The sequence below is a fragment of the Herpailurus yagouaroundi genome, unplaced genomic scaffold (genome assembly GCF_014898765.1).
Source record: "Herpailurus yagouaroundi ecotype Mexico unplaced genomic scaffold, PumYag 190, whole genome shotgun sequence".
Taxonomy (NCBI): domain Eukaryota; kingdom Metazoa; phylum Chordata; class Mammalia; order Carnivora; family Felidae; genus Herpailurus; species Herpailurus yagouaroundi.
In genome coordinates this window covers 37,504,591-37,523,125 of record NW_024412421.1, presented here as the reverse complement: position 1 = coordinate 37,523,125, position 18,535 = coordinate 37,504,591, and the positions used below count along the sequence as shown (strand labels likewise).

General features: G+C 60.1%; 1 protein-coding gene and 1 long non-coding RNA gene across 2 annotated transcripts in view; one reads left to right on the top strand and one right to left on the bottom strand.

Moving 5' to 3' along the window:
• ACSF3 (acyl-CoA synthetase family member 3) overlaps positions 1-18,535 on the bottom strand; it is a 39,831-nt gene that overhangs the window by 6,419 nt on the left and 14,877 nt on the right. The window contains exons 5-7 of the mRNA XM_040443345.1: positions 13,603-13,729; positions 3,722-3,856; positions 3,000-3,111 (exon numbers count right to left, since the gene is read on the bottom strand). Of these exons, the coding sequence (XP_040299279.1) occupies positions 3,000-3,111; positions 3,722-3,856; positions 13,603-13,729 (374 nt within the window). The remainder of the gene's footprint in view (positions 1-2,999; positions 3,112-3,721; positions 3,857-13,602; positions 13,730-18,535) is intronic.
• On the top strand, positions 11,084-11,807 carry LOC121009938 (uncharacterized). The gene is made up of 2 exons (XR_005780922.1): positions 11,084-11,191; positions 11,636-11,807. It is a non-coding gene; the product is annotated as an uncharacterized LOC121009938 (long non-coding RNA).

The window sequence follows — 18,535 nt, the reverse complement described above, 5'->3', positions numbered from 1 at the left end:
CGTCACCAACACCACACTGAACGCATCATTACTCTGGGGGGGCTCGGGGTTCAGATGCTGGCTCGTGAGGGGAGAGGGGGGCCCACCTATGGTCCCGGCAACTTCGACACACGGCCAGCTGCCCACTAGGGCCCAGAGGACACAGGCAGCTGGGCTGGACTTTGCTGCGAGGCCACCAGGACTGCCGGAGGGGCTCTGGAGCATGGCAGGGCAAACCTGGAGGTCCGATCCAGGGACGCAGCCCCTCTCAGCCCCCCACCCCGCTGCCCAAACCCCGTGCCTCCAGTGCCTGTGGGTGGCCCTCCCCTGCGTCCCCTTCGGCAGGCCAGCGCGAAGCTGGTGCCACGGCCCAGAGAGAGAAGGCAGAGGCAGGCCTGGGGGCACAGGACGGAAACACGCATCACTTCCTTGTGACTGAGCCCTCTCTGAGAGCCGATGCTCGAACAGAAATACAGCTGAGCCTTGAACACCACCAGTTTGAGCTGCATGAATCCGCTTGTCAGTGGAATTTTTCGATAAATACAGCACAGGACTGTAAATATATCTTCTCTCCCTTGTGATTTTCCTAACATTTCTTCCCTGCATCCCGCCGGGCTGTAAGAGCACAGTAAGACACACGACCTACAAAGTGCCGTTCATCGACGGCTATTGGTGAGGCCTCTGCTCAACAGCAAGCCGTTAGCAGGTAAGTCTTCGGGGTCAGAACACACAGAGTTTCGACTGCGCAGGGGTCAGCGGCTCGAGGGTCAGCAGAGTGAAGAACGCAGTGTGGGTGAGTGTGCATCGGGGGCGGCATTCGCACGGAGGGGCAGGCCGTCACCGGGGGGGGGGGGCCAAATGGTGTTAAGTTAGAGCCCAGTGTTACAAACCCTAACTTAGCAGCCACTTTTGAAAAAAGGACCAAAAGCCATGAAAATCAGAAAGCGATCTAAAGGTGTGATGAAGGATGCAGGAAGGTTTAAATCCTGCGGGCCCTGCCATTTCCAAAGACAGCAGTCCTTCTGGACCGAGGACTCTGACCCTGGGGACGGTGGGGTGTGCTGCCCCAGCCTCTGCCAGGGGGTCTCAGCTCAGCAACTGGCCAAGCGGGAAACTTTCAGAATCACCGAAGGCAAGCTGTGCTCTCAGACGGGGATCCTGCGGAGTTGTTTGCTAACAGCAGGCTTCCTGGGGAAACGGACGCGTGGACGCGGAGGTGTCCCTCCCCCCAACCCGCTACTTCACGGTGCTTCTCCCGAGCAGGCACTAAGCCAATGGCCTCATCAGACGTCAACACTGTGGTTCAAGAGCACAGACCCCGGATTCTTCCCTGGTGTGTAAATAAATCCACACCCCTTTCCGACCTGGTATTTGGGGGGTGGAGGGGTAGTGGGTGGTCCACGTCCCAGACCCTGCAAACGTGGCCCTGTCGCCCCGTCCCAGGCCACACTCATCCCCTCCGAGGGGACGTGCTGCCTGAGCCCCCAGGTCTGGCTCGGGTGCAGCACAGAGAGGAAGTCAGCCCTCCGTGAGGAGTGGAGTCTGTGAGGGTGGAATCTTCAGAAAGGAAAAACGTGGGAGCATAGAGGAAAATGTTATTTGAAAGAACCTTTAGAAAGACTCCCAAACGGCACTGAGCATGACACAGAGAGAGAGAGAGAGAGAGAGAGAGAGAGAGAGAACCTTCACTAAGAGCCTCATCCGGCAGAGCTGGAACCGAGGTCCAGAGTCAGACCTGCCCATTTGGAAGGAAGATCCCTCTTCTCCCTCCACGGGGTGGGTGGCCTCCGTGCCACTGCCCAGTGACTGCCCCGCTTGAGGACACAGAGGCCCGGACACCGGCCTCACTGTGCTACAGTCCTAGAGACGGCAGGTCAGCCGCCTGCCCTGGCCTCCCAGGGGGCCTCCCGGAGCAGAGAGAGCCCGACCAGGCGTGTGCATCCCCCAGAGCACGGAGAGCCTGTCCCACGTCCTCCCCGGCCCCGAGCCAGGCGTGTGCACACACACCTGCGGGGTGGACACGAGCCCTGGGGTGCGGGGCTCCCCACACGGGGGCGGCCAAGACTGCGCCCTGACAGTCTCCGCAGAGAGCTCAGCTCAGGGTGTGTGCTTTCTTCTCTTTAACAAAGTAATTTGTCTAATCAAAGCAGCTACAGCCACTAGAACCTTCTCCTTTGTTAAACCGACTCTTCCAACTGTGACTTCGAAAATCCAGGGGAAGCTCCTGGCCCAGCTGTGCTGCCCCTCACGAAACAAGGCTCTCTTGCTGTTTGTGAAATCATGCTGGATGAGCTAAAAAGATCTTAGTGCTGAGGAGAGGGAGGCAAGTCGGGAAGAAGGGGTTGCAGGGGAGAGAGTACGGGCAGGAGAAACTCCCCAGAATCTGGGGCCATTACTGGTAGCTTCCTTTCTGAGCTGCCTCCAGACCCTGGTCCCTGCCCGTCGGTTCCCAGCCCGATGGATCACGGGGCACCGCAGACACAGGGAAGGGGGCCTGTGAGGCTGGCAGGCACAGAGGCCCCGGGGTCATGGCGTATGGCACAGAGGCTCCCGGGAAAGGGACACATGGTGAGGGACGGGCCTGCGGCTAAGGTCGGGGCGCAGGACGGGAGGGCTCTGGCCCCGACTCCCAAGGAGCACGTGCAAAATCCCTGTGTTCAGCGGACAGAAGGGAGCCCGGGGAGGGGGAAGGGAGAAGGGGGCGCCCTGCCCACAGATTCCTCTGGAAGGCTGGAGAGGCCCCCCAGCATGCACCCTGTCCCACCGCTGGAAGGACGGGGGCTCCCACCTGGCATCCTTGTTTCTCTACCTCTGTCCTACCTGCCATTACAGACCTTTCCTGGGGCCCCTTGTGTGTGTGTGTGGGGGGGGGGGGCGGCCTGGGGAACGTAACATGTCACCTGACCTTTCAGACTCCCCCTGGCCCCTAGACCCCCTCCACCCCTCCCCCAACCTCGGGACGGCCCACCCCCCACCTGTCCCTTCCCCCAACAGCAGGACCGCTGCCTGCCTGCCCCTACCTTGCCCATTCTTTGAGCTCCCTGTGGGACAGTGAGTGTCCCTCCTGAAGGGTCACCACTGCGGTGACCCGCTGGCCCCATGTCATGTCTGGAACTCCAATCACAGCCACATCTGTGGACAGAAGAGCAGGGAGGGACGCCTTGGAAATGCCACGATGGCTAACACGGGCCCGGGACACGCCTGGGATGGGGGCCCCGAAGCAAGAGCCCGGGAAAAGCTCCACTTAGCAGCCACCTGGAAGGGGCGTGGGGTCAGCACGGGGTCACCCTGCTGGGGATGGGGGGGGCAGGTCCCCAATGGCCCTTGGATGGAGCTCAGGGTGGGGGTCATCTTTCCCATGTCTCTGCCTTCCCTGCACGGCCCCAGGAAACAGTCACTAAGAGGACTGGGCACAACGACAAGTCCAGAGTGGGTCACGTTGGGGAGCCTCTGCCGTCCTCAGGGTCCTCACAACCTGTGACCCGAGGTCAGGAGCTTCCTGGACCCGCAACCTCCGGTGCCTCTGGACACAGCTCCAGATGCCCACGCCTCTGCTCCAGCCCTCCCTGGGGCCGTGCTCCTGAGCACAGGGGCTGTGTGAGGTGGCGAGGGAGGAGGTGGCGAGGGAGGAGGTGGCGAGGGAGGAGGTGGCGAGGGAGGAGGTGGCGCGGGAGGAGGTGGCGCGGGAGGAGGTGGGCGGGCCCCAGCAGACGTGGGGGCGGGGCGTGGGGGCGCCGTGGACCTGTGATGCTGGGGTGCGCCAGCAGGAGCCGCTCCACCTCCAGGGCGCTGATCTTGTAGCCACCGCTCTTGATGATGTCTACGGACGTGCGACCCCGGATCCAGTACCTGCCGTCCTTGAACACGGCTGTGTCGCCTGAGGGAAGGGGCTCTGGTCACCAGCAGGCACGCGTGTTTACAGGTGCACACGCGCGGCTGGGTGCCCGTGTCTGGGAGCAATACCCACCCCCCCGCCACGTGGTGACCCCGTGGGACGGTGGTGGATGCGGGGTCTCAGGACAAGGCGGCAAAGCCCGAGTTCCAACGGCTGTGACCTCAGCCTGAGGTCCCCACTTAGACAGCAGTGTCCCAGAAGGGCTGATAGAGACCACCCGCCCGTAGAGACCAGGGCTCAGAGGCACGGTGGCTGGTGCCCTCACCACCCAGCTCGGTCTCTTGCTGCCCCTTCTCAGGCCCGTGACAACAGAGGCAGCGAGGCCCAGCTGCCTCCGCCATCCCACCGCGGGCTCCTGGTCCCAGCCGGGTCCCGGCGCGGCCGGTCCCGCCGCAGCTGCCTTTCATCTGCGGGGTCTCCTGGGCTGCGCAGTCACACGAGGTCTCTGGCAGCAGAAAGTTCTCCCGCTCCCCCACCCCGACTTCGTGGTCCCCCATCCCGCTTCCCCCGGCGGTCCTCTCTTGGGCAGCACTGGGCAGTATGATGCTCGCCAGCATCCTAGCGCGAGCAGGCGGGTGGCGTGGGGACAGAGAGTGCCAGCCCAGGACGTGAGGGCCCGGAGGAGGCGGGCGTGTGTCTGTGCGCCGACGTGTGTGAATACGTGTGGGCACGTGCACGTGGGGATGCCCCCCCCCAGCCCTCTGAGGACAGCGCTGGCACGCCCTGCCGACGACCGCACACCCCGCGCTCCGTGCCGGGTTCCTGGCTCGAATAAATCATAAGTGTTTCACTAGGAGTCACGCCGCCCGTGCGGGAAGGCACCATCCATCATTCTGCACCCCGCCCCGAGCTGCAGCAGCGCAGGGCGTGATCCGGTCTCCTAAACCAGACGGAAGCCTGTGGGCAGCCGGGCGGCCGGCTGGCTCACGATGGCGCGGGAAGGCCAGGCTTCGAGAGCACAGGGCCACGGGCGTGATGGGCTCTCCCCTGCCAACAGGAAGCAGGAGAAGCCAAAGGCTTGGCAAGTGCAACTGGAAAGGGCGTCGTGGCCCCAGGACAGCTGACTGGGGGGCTGGCTGGCCAGCAGGGAAGGGGCCCAAGTGTGGAGGCACACGGGGGTGGGTGCAGTGGGTCTTGGGTCCTGCAAGGCCCAAAGTGCCCCCCATTCCTGGGGTGCAGCCCCAGCCCTGGCTGTACCCCTTCCCCACTGGATGGCTGTGTGGTCTCCTGAGAGCTTTCTGACCGCCGGCCACCTGCTCCTTAAATACCCCAAACGGCCCTAGTCCAAGCAGTAACTGCTTCCTGCTGCTGAAGGGGACACCATACTGGCACTCAGGTCCTCCGGCAGTTTTCGTGGGCCAGCCCCCACCATCTCTACTTGCCCAGAGACCCAGCGGCTCGAGCGACCCTGCCCTGGGCTCAGGCTCCTGTCCCTGCTGAAGACGCCCCATGTGCCCACACCGGGGCGGGTGACGCTGTGCACCAGGCCACCTGCCCTGCCATACTGCAGGGAAAGGAGGCCCAGGGCTCTGGCTCGCTGCCCTGGACAGGGGAGGGGCCGGGTGGGGGACCACGGTCTCGGGGGCGAAGGGGACCAGGATGGGATCGCCCTGCTCTCCCAGGGACCCCTCCCCACTGTGCCTGGAGACCCTGAGGCCCCAGGCACCTCGGTTCTGAGTGCGGGACCTCGGGTGGAAGGGTGGGGGCTCCGGCTAACCCGGTGACACACTCAGAGGTGGGAGGCCTGGCCCGCAAGGCTGCTGGACGTCCCAGAGAGCAAGGGCCTTCACCACCCCCCTCAGGCGTTCTGCTCCATTTCCTTGGGCACTGGCTGAAACAGAGGCTAAGTCCAGCAGAGATGGTGGCTGGCAGGAGGCCACTGTGTCCAAACCCCGACCCCGCGGACCCCACAGGCCCCGCGGCCACCTTGGTCCCTGCGTCCCCCCTCCTGCCCCCCGCCCAGACCTCGCAGTCAGCGACGCAGCCCTGCCGGAAGCCGCCGATCCCACAGCCCCCCGCCCACCGCGCACCGGCCTGCCATTCACGGCGGTGAGAAACACCAGCGCCTCCCAGACCCAGGTGGTACCGGGACAGCACCCTCCCGCCCCACGCGTTCACGCACCCGGCCTCCTCGACAGCACGCCCACTCCTTCCAGTGCCGACCCCGCTGCGCCGTGGACACCACCTGGCCAGCGTCCAGCCCTGCCCCCGGGGAGATGGGGGTGAGCCTGGTCGGCGGAGACACGGGTTCTGTTTTTGGGCGGTGACAGCCGACACGGGATGGCTCAGGCCTGCCGCACACCATGGGGCCGCACCTCCTTGCAGGGACACCCTCGCGTGCTCCCCAAGTGTCCGTGTCAGGCGGAGTTGGGTGTGGAGCCTGGAGGCCTGCCCGAAGGACGCGGATTTCCCGGGAACCATGCCGGGTACACTTGTAGGACCTATTTCGGCGCCACGCCCTAAACCACAGGGATGGGGGCGGAGGGAGGGGGCCCCGCATCTACTCTTGTGATGAGGGCAGTGAGCACACGTGTGTGTAGGGCTGGTGGGCTTTGGTGTTGTGCGGGGGACGAGGACGCTGGGGAATGGTGTGAAGGTGACCGGCCTGCACGCCATCTGCACTTGCTGTGAGTCTGTGCCTATTTCAAATAAAAAGTTTTAAGAAATTGCTGTTTGGCCTACCGAGAAGTTTCCGGCCTCCCCTGGTGGGCTCACGGCCAAGTCACCGCAGCGTCTGAACCACCCCGCAAGGAAGCAAGAAGTCCTTAAAGAAAGAATCTGTGAACTAAACTCAGGACTGAGACCCAGCACAGGAAATTGCTCAGCAAGGTGCTAATCAACGAGCCTGGTGAGGTCCCCTCAGGTGTCAGCGCTCCACCCTTGCTGGCAAACACCTGCCTCGCTCTCCGGGGGCGGAGGGGTGGGGGGGAAGGGTGCATGGGGGTGCAGGGCGGCAGGAGAACCCGGCCCTCCACTCTGTACCTGTGCGTGTGGGGCCCCACGAGGCCCCGCGACCCTGCGTCGCCCCCAGCCAGTGCTAGGAGGCAGCTCGTGGTGGGTTGACTCCCTCAGCCGCAGGCCTCTGCCCCCCCAGGCCTCCCCACCCCGGGAGGTGCCCGTATGCGTGCAGACCAGCCAGGGCCACCACCGGACCCAGCAGGCCGTGGCTGCACACGGGGTTTCCACCCGCTGATGCTGAAGGCTGAGCGGGAGAGAGGGCAGTGCAGGCTCAATGTCCTTCCCGAGGCACCTGGCTTCTGTGTCGGGGAAGGAGGCAGCCCCTCGCCCGCCAGCGAGAGGCCAGGCAGCAGGGCCGAGAGCCTCATCCTTCCATTAGAGCCGGCTGACGGGCAGTCAGCCCAGTCCCGTGCCTGCCTCGGGGGGGGCCTCGGGGGGGTCCAGTTCTGCATCCAGAGTGCGCACACGAACACCGGGTCCTGGGGCACGGTCAGGACTGAGTGCTGACTTTCACTCCGGCCACCCACCCACGACTGCTGCTGCTTCAGGGGAACCCTTGCGCCTGCTGGCCGCCTCGGGATGCCTTGCCAGCCGCAGGGGGTGGCCTCCTGGGGCCCACAGAAGAAATCCCAAGTCCCTTGCCGCCTTTCACAAAGCCGAAGGGACACTTCTAGGATGGAATTTTCCAGCTCTGCCCACTCGGTCCCCGGGACCTGCCTCTGCACCCGCTAGGCCGCTGCCTTCTCACAGCGGCCCGACACCTCGGTCCGAAGGGGCCTCCTTGTGAGTTCCCTCTGGCACAGGGCCCATCCTCGGGGCTTGTGATTCCCTGCTTCCCTGTGAACAGTCGCTGGAAGGCATCTGGGACCCTCCTGCGTGTCCCCGGGGACTCCCTGGGCCCTTCCTGCCCCATCGTAAGGGTCTAGGGCACAAAAGCCACGGGTCTAAGTAAGTCCCAGCAGAGCAACAGAGGCTGGGCCCACGGGGAGACCACGCCTGCCACCCAGAAGGGGCCTCACACACACAAGACCCCAACCGAGTTGGTAACTTTCACTTTTTATAACAACGTATTTATCAAAGGGCGCGGATTCTGGAATCCGTGTCCCCTGCCAGTGACCATCCTACCTCTCAGCTCTGGAGCCTACTCTGCGGGGGTTTTATTCTGACAGATGCGGTATCACCACCCGTAAACCTTAGTGCGGGTTTGCGGGTTTGAGCAGGACGTGTGCACCGCTCTCAAAGCCATGGCCACTTCCTGTCTCCACCTCAGTCATTGGAAACAAACCTCCCGACACCCGGAGGCTGCTTTTCCGGATGCGTGGGCGTGCACGGGCGGCAGACCTGGCACCCTGGGCTGCTGGCGGGCACACCGTCCTCGGCCGTGCAGGATCCGGGGCAGGAAAGTGATGGACCCAGGGGCGGGACCAGCTGGCTCTTCCAGCAGCCACGGGGACTCAGGCTTTGGCTCCTGGTCCCTGGGGAGATGGGGGTTGCTCCCCCCCTACCGCTCCTGCGTCCGTCTGCGGGCACGGAGGCCTAGGCCGGGCAGCGGGGGGCACACGTGCCAGCCCCTCTCCTCGGCTCTGCTACCCAGACAGCTGGGCGCCTGAAAGACAGAGGAGCCGCTGTCACCCGCCTGCACGAGGGGGACCCCGAGGCCCGGCTCCTCCCTCATGCGGCGGCCTCCCTCCCACCGCCCGGGGACTCACTCCTGTGGCGAAGAGGCCTAGGAAGACGCCGGAAGGAAATGGCACAACTCCCGGGAGAACGAGCCCCCTAAAGCCCGCCGGTGTGACACACACTGCTAGGCCCTCTCCCTCTCGAGAAAACCAAGAGTGACCACGTTTCCAGGGCCCGAAGCCTTCAGTAGGGACGGTAGGAAACGCTGGAGACTTCAAGCTGGGACCCAGAGGTCGGGAACAGCTGACCTGCAGGGTGTGGACAGGCGCCCCGGGAAGCTGGTCGGCACCGGAGGCTCGGCGGACGCGCTGGGGGAGGCCGGGGCGGGGGGGTGCGTGGGGGAAGGAGGCCTGTGAACACGGGGCTCGGCCTCCCGCCTGCCCTTCCTGCTCTCAGCCCCTGCGCATCGGCCGGGCTCCAGGGGGAGAAAATCAGCCGACCGACTCCCAGAATCGCAGGCCGTGGGGATCCGAGCACCGGCATCAGGACAGAGTCAAAGTCGGAGCGGCCTCGGCGCTCGGCTTGTCCGACTTCAGGTGTCTGGGACGGAGACGATTCTCCAGGATTGCAAAGAGGGGAAAGGCCGTGCAGCGTGAGGAAGGGCGCGGCTGCGGCAAACGCGGAGGCTCCGACCCCGAACTCTACCGGCCCGAAAGAATGAGCACGTCAGACACACGTGCCCCCCGAGTGTGCACCCGCGTGCCCGTCGTCAGGGGGCTCCTGGGCTCCGGAGCGGAAGGGAAGGAGGCGGCCGCGGGTGCAGGAGGGGCCCGGTGGGGGCGGCCGGCACTGGGGTCTCCCCCAAGAGGCGGGGTGGCGCTAGACGCCTTGCTCAGGGAGGCGAGGTCGGAAGGACCACGGTTACCATGAGCCTCGGGTCCCAGTGCCCCACGCACTGAGGGCGGGGCCTCCGGGGCGGGCTCCCAGACTGCCGGGGCCACAGGGGTCCTCAAGCCGCGTGTACAACTTTGACATAAACCGCAAACTCACAGTCATCCGCCGCCCAGGGCGTGGGGCCGAAGGAACAGCACGGTGGCCCGCAGGTGGCGGAAGCTCGACATCCAACGGGGGCGCCCTCCGCATCACTGCCCACAGGAGCCTGTCCGGGGGGTCTGAGACTTAGCTTTATGAAAGCAGAGCCTGACAAGTGACACAAGATGACACAGGACAGCACCCCCGGGAGCCCTGGGAAACAAAGGATTTTTAAGCAAGACAAAAAATGAAAGACATGACACACTCAGGAAGGAGCTGCCAGCACGGGGGCTGGACCAGTAGCAGACCGTCCCCAGGAGCAGTCTGCGCCCCGTCGCCTGGCACAGCCTTCACTGTGACCCCGCCTCCCAGGTCGGTGACAGCCTTCCCTTCCACGCACCCACACCCACGAACACGCGTGGCCGATGCCCAGCACGGCATCACTGGGTGTAGGTCCTGACTAGGACTTACTGGCCAAAACGGAAGCTCCCTGGTTGGAGAAGCAAACCAGAACTCAGGGCAGCCGCGAGGTGGGAGGTGAGCAGGGCAGACTCGGGGCCCGAGCGCCCTTCCGGGTCCTTCTTCACCAGGGAAGCGGGGAGTGTAAGCACGCGTGTACCCGCCGTGTCCGTGAGAGCAGCAGCTCGCTGTGGGAGCGCCGGGGGCCGGAGACCCAGGCAAAGAGGGAGCCCCTCACACGGGTGACGGGGGCCGGCGGTGTGCTCAGCGCACAGGAACCCAGCACGCGCACGGCACGCATCACCAGTGCATGTTATCACTGGTCTCCAGACCACGGCTTCTAAAGGCCTCTCAACACCCACTGTCAGGCGCGCCTGACGACCGGCAGCCGCCATCACTGCCCTCCCGCCTTACCAATGACGCCCCAGCGGACATCTGCACACCCGCCTCTGCCCACTCTCCTCATTTCCTTGGACGGATTCGCAGAAACACTCCCGACACGATCCCACCTGCAGGAGGGGAAGTACCAGCCTCATGGCGGCGAGTGCCAAGCGTTCAGAAGCTTTACCAATTTGGCGAAGGAGTAAACCTCGGTCTCTGTGCTTTCCTCTTTCGTCACTAGGAAGCGAGACCGTATTTGATGCATTTTTACGGCCAACCGCCCTGCTCTACTGTGATCTGTCCGTCGCCTTTGCTGGCTCCCCCGGCCCCAGGGCTGCCTGGGCTCAGGGAGCGATCCTCTGGGGGGCACGGCTCTGGAGAGGACCCCTGTGTGCCCCAATGCCCGCCAGGGCCCCTCTGTCGCCCTGCTGCTGAGTCGCTGTATTGTCGGTCCCCAGTAATAACGTCGCGTGCTCGCTGCGGAAGAAGGCAAGAACCCGCTGGTATTCTGGGGGATTTGCTCAGGGCACTTGCTTCCCGCGCCCTAACAACCTTCAGCCAACACGTCAATGTGTCCTTAGCACGCACGGTTCGTGAGGTCCCTTCTTAACGCTAAACAGCGTATGATGAAGTATTTTTTAAAGTCAGGCCGTTTTTGTTTCCTTATGATCAGTTATCAGTGTCTGACACAAAACTGCTCGGGGGAAGCATCAAAGGCAGCAGGAAGCGTAAGGCCTGCCTAGCTCTGTCCCCGTGTCCATTCTATGTCCCCAGCTCGATGTCCCCAACTCCGTGTCCTCAGCTCCACCCAGTGTCCTCACCTCCGTCCCGTGTCCTCAGCTGTGTCCTCTGTCCTCTGCTCCAACAGTAAGTTAACATAAAGGCCCGAGGGCACCTGGCTCCTGGGGTATCACCTGCCCCCTGCCCGGGCCAGCGCTGGTGCCCACGTGCGATGGTTTCTGAGCCCACGTGGTGGCGCTCCGGCGGGACGAGAGCCAGGAGGGGTCACTGTGACTGCCAGAGAGTTTCTCAGGAGACCCTGGATCTCCTCCCCGAGGGGCAGCCACGACCCCGGTGGGGGGGAGGCTTGTAGGGAGCTCCCCGCACACCTGGGGAAGGCGGCAGGACCTGGGCAGGGATGGCCGGCGACCTCTCTCCTCTCCTCCACGGCGGACTCGGCCCTTCCCCGTGCAGCCGCCAGCAGCGGCTCCCCAGCAACCCTCCAGAACCCCACGGCAGGAGGGGCCGGCCAGGGAAAGGGTTAAGTTTCATTTATCCTGATTTCTATTTAATATCATGCTCTCCCCGCAGGAGCCGGCAGCTGTGAGCTGATTGCGCCCGCTCGTTATGCAGCCTGTATCGCTAATGGCCTGTGACAAAGGCACACGGCTTCCAGGCCTCACCCCCGAGAGCCAATTAAACACACACACTCCCTTCCTGTTTGCAGCGCATTACAATGAAATTAAACTGAATTTCAAAATCATTTTCTCCTAAAGACATCTCTTTACAATAATTAATGCAGGCTATCCCTTTTCAACGCAAATATTCATCAGCGGCAGTGACTGGATGCTTTCACGCTGACTGCCCACACTGTGCACGTGGCCACCGGTGCCCAGGGAGCTGCCACCGGCAAAGTCCACGGGGCTTGGGCTCCCGGGTTTTTAGAGAAAAAAGCATCTGCGGCTTTTGACCTGAACTTAAAAATAAAAGAAGACGGCCATAAAGCAAGTCAGGGACCATCCAGAGGGCTACAGACAACAAGATTAGCTCAAAATAAGCGTTTCTTAAACAATGCATTTGAAAGACAATGACACGGAGAGGTTTGCTGCTAGGAGACTGGCTTGTGTGAACGCCGTGTCCACAAAGGGACACCGCGCGGGTGCGAGCTAACGTGCTGACCACGTCCTGTCGTGGAGACAGGAGGTTCCGAAACAGGTGACCAGGGTTCCTGGGTCCTGACCCCTGAGCCCTCTGCTGACCTGCCGGGGTTCTCAGGGCCCGGCCTTGCTCCGAAGGCTGACAGACGTCCCCTCTACAAACCCTTCACAACCATCTGCACACCTGCTTTCTCTGCCTGGCACAGAGGGAAAGGGGAGTCTGGACGCCTCCACCCGCGGCCGCTGGGATGTCACTTTTGCAGGCGAGTGACAGAACCACGGAAGCTGCAGGACCAGCAAGTCTGGACCCACGTGCCGCCTGGCCAGTGGGACAGGAAGGGGACACCTCCACGCCCTCCCCCCCCCCGGAAGATCCTTCATCTGTCCCTTCAAACCAAACCCCCATCTGACAGGCCCACACGGCACCCCGAGACCGTCAGGGTCTACGTGGGTCCCCGCTCTGCCACTCGGTGACCCCAGGCCCACGACACCAGCAGATCAGAGTGGACACGTGATCCTGCCGTCCACAGATCCACGCCGACACGAGCCCGGTGAGGTGCCCGCGCGAATGCCAGCCACAGGCACACACTGCGGGGCCACGAGGCTCAGGGCCACAGCCACTGTTCTCCTAAGAGGCGCACGGTGACCCCACGGCACCCCGCTCCAGCTGCCTGCCATCTCTCCTCGGCTCTGCTCCCCACAGGAGAGCACGGAATGAGGCAGATTTCTGCTTACGGGGCCGCGTATGGTGATATGTGAAAACAGGCCTTTCTTTTTGGAAAACAGTGTCTTGAGATTCTTATGAAATGGTGCATTCTCAGCACAGAAGTTTTACAAATACAGACAAACAAGAAGGAAAGGAGAAACCACCCAGAAGCAGACCATGCACATGTTCTAAGTGAGCACACACAGAAGTGAGTTGCTGTAGTTGCAAACCTAGCGTTCACAAGGTCTGCTGGGACCAAGGAGGGGAGGCGGGGGGAGGACAGAAAGGGTGAGGACAGCGGAGCGGCCGGGGCACGGAGCCTGAGCAGGCTCTGGGTCCCGCTGGGGGGTGGGGGCCCCCACATCAAGGCAGCAGCACAATCCACCCAGGCATGGTGTGGAGAACAACGTAAAATGACCCAGATGGAAAAGGAGGCACATAGTATCAGAAGGACCTAGGATCCTGCGTGGGGGGCGGGGGGACGAGAAGATTTACAAAGCAGGGGGGCTTGGGGAAGGTGGGAGGGAGGGGTGAGGAGGGTGTCTGACACTCAGGGGGCTCCTGACCCACGGCACGTGGCAGGACCACCAAGCCTCACTGCTGACCTCATTTCAGAGGTTGGTGGGCTCTGGGGGCAGGGTGGGGACACAGCCTTGAAGATGGGGTGTCCCCTTCCCTCCGGCCCCCCCTCCTACCTGTCTTGAACCAGCCGTCGCAGGTGAAGGCGTTTCTGGTTTCTTCTGGTTTGTCCCAGTATTCACGGAACACGGACGGCCCCCTGACCAAGAGCTCTCCTTCCTTCTCCGTGAACCCTGGGGTCACCTGCAGCACAGGAGGGAAACACGTACCTCAGAGCACACACCTCGCAGTGTGGGGCTCCCCCTGCCTCCCTCGTGACCCCTGGAGACACGCACCCTTCCAAAATTAGACATTTTGTTGGAAATGATTGAAAAATGCATCTTTCTTGTCTTGTTGTTTTTAAATGTTTACTTGAGAGGAAAAAAGGGGGTGAACGCATGTGTACAAGCGGGAGAGGGGCAGAGAGGGAGAGAGACTCCCAAGCAGACTCTTCACTTTGAGCACAGAGCCTGACACGGGGCTCAATCCCATGAACCGTGAGATCGTGACCTGGGCCGAGAACAAGCATCAGGCGCTGAAGCAGCTGAGCCCCCGGGTGCCCTGAGAAATGCACCGCTCAGTCCCAGAGCCCAGGCAGACGGCGCTGTGCGGGGAGCTGTGAGGCACCGCGTTCGTCCTACAAAGCCCCGTCCTCTAGTGGAGGACGTGAGTCACTGACCCAGGTCCCAGCCGGAGCCTGGCTGGATTTGAGCCGCCTGTCCACTTGTAAAAGCTGTGATCCCGGCACCTGATGAAACTCCCGTCTTCAGGGTGCTTCCTGGAGAAAGCACACACACAGGACGTGTGTGTGAGGAGGCGTGCGTGGCCGGCTCGCGCTCCGGGGCGGCAGCAGGAGCTGGGTCCTGGCAGCTCCCGCGGGGCCTCCGCTCGGTCAGAAGGAGGCTGAGCGGAGAGCCAACCGAGAAAGGCTGGCTCGCGAGCAGGCCCCAGGGGTCCAGGAGAGGGCGCGCCCAGAACATGTGGCCCTGGGAAGCAGGGGGCTCCCTCTGTTGTGACCACGGCGCAGGGCAGGAGGGAGACTGGGTTTTGTAAGAAGCGGAGAGGCTCTCCGTGAAGCCAGGAGACCGTGCAGAGGACGAGCACGTCAAGGGGCCCCGTGGGAAGCTGTCGGTGGACCTGGCAAAGGTGACTGAACCGAGGCCAGTGCTGTGCTCTGACTTATCAACTCCCGCCTGGAATGAACTTATTCTGGGGAAGAACCATCCATCTTTAAAAAAAAAAAATCAGAGACCCCTTTAAAAGAGGCTGTAAAACTGTCTGACTCGTTTGTCTGAGGCCTGGACAGAATGTGGAATTCCAAGAACGACACAGCAGCTGTCTACTGACTCCTGAGCCCACTTCCTACAGACACAGCAACCCCACCCCAAGGGGACAGGGCCCCACGTGCAGGGCCCAGCCGAGCACCTGCCATCTAGCCTGCTTGCAGGAGGCAGCGTTTGTCTTTCAGCTGAACCAGAGACTTTATTTGAATTTCACCCATTTTTCCACTGCTGCCCTCTATCCTGGTTCTACTGCCAAGGTCAGACTGGCCACAGGGCAGCGAGGCAAAGGCCCCGAAAATGAACAGGCAGGCACCCAAGCCCAGAGAAGGCTGGCGCCGGATGACTGAAGCTCACTGGGTAACAGTAAAACAGTAAAAAAGTCAGCATTCTCCACTGGAAATAAACAAGGCCCAGAGTCTCATAACATAATACTCTCGCGTCCTGGGCGCAAGATTACTCAGCACGTGAAGACCCAGCAAAATGTCAAGTCTTATGGAAAAAGGCCATCTGTGCAGGACAAGGCCGGGCGGCACAGATGTTAAGCGCCCTTAACAAAGACTTTAAGACAGACATTAAAAACGTGCTCCAAACGGAAGGGCAAACACTCTAGAAGTACATGGAAAAACTGAAAGCCCCGGGAGAGAAACGTTATAAAGCAAAACCAAAAGGAAATTTTAGAATTGGAAAGCACAGTAACAGCAGTAAAAAAAAAATTCACCGGATGGGCTCAGTAACAGCACGGAGGTCACAAAGCAAAGTCTGAGAACTTGAAGACCGGTCAGTAGAACTGGCCCAGCCCATCTGAACAACAGGAAAAACCAGCCCTACCCTACTCCCTGCTGTAAGGGCCCACATTCCTGCTACCGGATTCCCAGGAGACGAGCAGCAAGGAGCCAGAGGGGTCGTGGGTAAAATCTGCCTGAAAAGTCTCAAGTCTGGTGAAACCCGCAGATTCAAGCAGCTCAGCGGACCCCCAAAAGGACAAACCCAAAGAAAGGCCAGCTCAGACACATCATGATCCAAGCACTGCAGACCAAGGATAAAGGAAAAGCCTGGCAGTGGCCAGAGCGGATTCGCACCTCAGACGACCACCACCTTCTCACCAGAAGCCGCGGAGGCCAGAGAAGCGGGACAGCACCTTCCGAGCATCAGCCCGGAACCCCAGGTCCAGTGAGAGTAACGTTACGGATGGAAGAAGAGACAAAGACACTCTTACATAAAAAACAAGACAGCCTGTGGCCAGCAGATCTGAATTAAAAGAATTGCCAGAGATCGTTCCTCAGACAGAAGGGAAGTGATGCCAGAAGAAAACAGGGAAGCTCAGAAATGAAATAAAAGCATCAGAGTTGGTAAGTACCTGGGTGAATAAAACTGACTATTCTGTTCCTCGTGAGGTTTTTCAGTTTTGAGTGCTGAAAGCAAACATTATAATCTTGCCTAATGGAGTTTATTACCCCTGTGGATGTTACACACGACAATGGTGTTTGCTGAACACAGAGAAGGCAAAGGGACCCGTATGTGGTGACAAAGATTCTTTACTTGACCAGACTTTAGTCAGGCTCCCAAAATTTATCATAGGCCCACCTGTGCCCTTCCTGTAAAATCTAGGTTTTTTTTTTTTAATTTAAAAAAAAATCTTGGTTTATTTTTGAGAGAGAGAGAGAGCGTGAGCAGGGGAGGGACACAGAATATGAAGCGGGTTCCAGGCTCTGAGCTGTCAGCACAGAGCATGATGTGGGGCTTGAACTCACGGACCTCGAGATCATGACGTGAGCCGAAGTTGGACGCTCAACCGACTGAGCCACCCAGGTGCCCCTGTAAGATCCAGTTTTAACGAAACCCTGCTGTTTGAGTTTAGCAAGAGTCCCCCGCTCTGATACCTGGTCAGCCTCACATCTGGTATCACCCTCAGGTGACACGTGATCACCCAGCCTGCCCTCAGCAAAGATCCCGTCAATCCCGCCTGCTGCTCGAAAGAACATGTCCACAGACCACACTGCACTCAGAGCTGAGCCCAACCTCTCCTCCGCACTGAAAAGCCCCATCGCAGGGGGCCCTACACTTATCCCAGTGTCCTGGATGAAGTCTGCCATGCCATTTTTAACAAGTGTCACTGAGCATTTTTCTCTTTTAAAAAAAAATTTTTTTTTAACATTTATTTATTTTTGAGACAGAGAGAGACAGAGCATGAATGGGGGAGGGGCAGAGAGAGAGGGAGACACAGAATCTGACACCAAGAAGACCTAAATGAATGCAGAGGCATACCATGTTCATGGATCAGAAGACTGGTCATAGTGAGGATGTTAATGTTCACCAAACTGATCTACAGATTTAGTGCAATCTTGATCAAGGTCCCCAAAGGATTTTTTAATACATACAAACAACCTAGTTGCAAAACTGGAATGGCAAGCAAAATAATACCAATAACTAAAACAGCTCTGAACAAGAATAAAATTGGTGGCATAAGGCTATAGTTCTGAGACCCACCATAAAGCGACAGTAGTCAAGACTGGTGTTGGCAGAGAAACAGATACACAGTTCAAGGGAGAAGAGCCTACAACCTCTGTATAGACCAGCTCAGATATGTAGCAGCCCTCATGGGTTCCATACCATAAAGACACACACATCTACCAGTCCTAATTTTCCTACAGATTTGCCAGGGAGTCTCTGGACTATGGAAAGCAAGTACCAAGTAACTAAAATAGGCCATCATTCTCTTTATGCCAAAAAAAAACACAAATTTTTTTTTTCATTGCTTCAGGGAAAGAGGGAAAACGAACCTCCAACTTGAAGCTCTAAATTCACATGCACCCGTTACACAGTGGTTTATGTGATACTGACTCATCAGACGGACTTTGGGACAAAGGAGTCAACTTAATTTTGGTCACTGACATTTATAAGTTTTAGAGACAAGGGTATGAAGGCTTATCAAGGGTGAAGATAGGGGGCCGCCTGGGTGGCTCAGCTCGCTAAGCGTCCGACTTCAGCTCAGGTCACGATCTCACGGTCCGTGAGCAGGCTCCACGCTTAACACAGAGCCCGACATGGGGCTCCCTACCATGACCCTGGGACCGTGACCTGAGCCGAAATCAAGAGTCAGGTCCTCAGGGCGCCCAAGAGGCTCTGTCGGTTAAGCATCTGGCTTTGGCTCAGGTCACGATCTCACAGCTTGTGGGTTCGAGACCCACGTCGGGCTCTGAGCTGACAGCTCAGAGCCCGGAACCTACTTCTGACTCTGTGTCTCCCTCTCTCTGCCCCTCCCTGCCGTCACCTTGCGCTCTTTCTCTCTCTCAAAAGCAAATAAACATCAAAAGTTATAAAAAAAAAAAAAAAAAAAAAGAGTGAAGATAAGCCGGGGGAAGGGGAACACAGATGAGAACATTATCACAGGAAATAAAGGATCTAAAACCGCGCATAGCGATAAACGTTGCCTTAGGCTACGTTCCATCACCTGGATCACTGGGTCACAAGTGGGAGCAGAGCCCCGCAGGGGTTTCTGCTGTGATTCCTTAGACCTACTCAGAGTTAACACCCCACATCTGCTGGGACGAGTTCAGAGGTAGGCAGGCGATCAGCAAGGCCCACACCCGGTGCTCTGGGGGCCCCAGCTGTTCCCAAGGATAGGCGGGTGCGGGTTGGATGGGGCACACCCCCAGACCTGGGTGCCCAGTAGTCACACACAGTGCTGCTTCGTGCTGCAGCCAACAGCCTGGGCTGTTTTCATGGG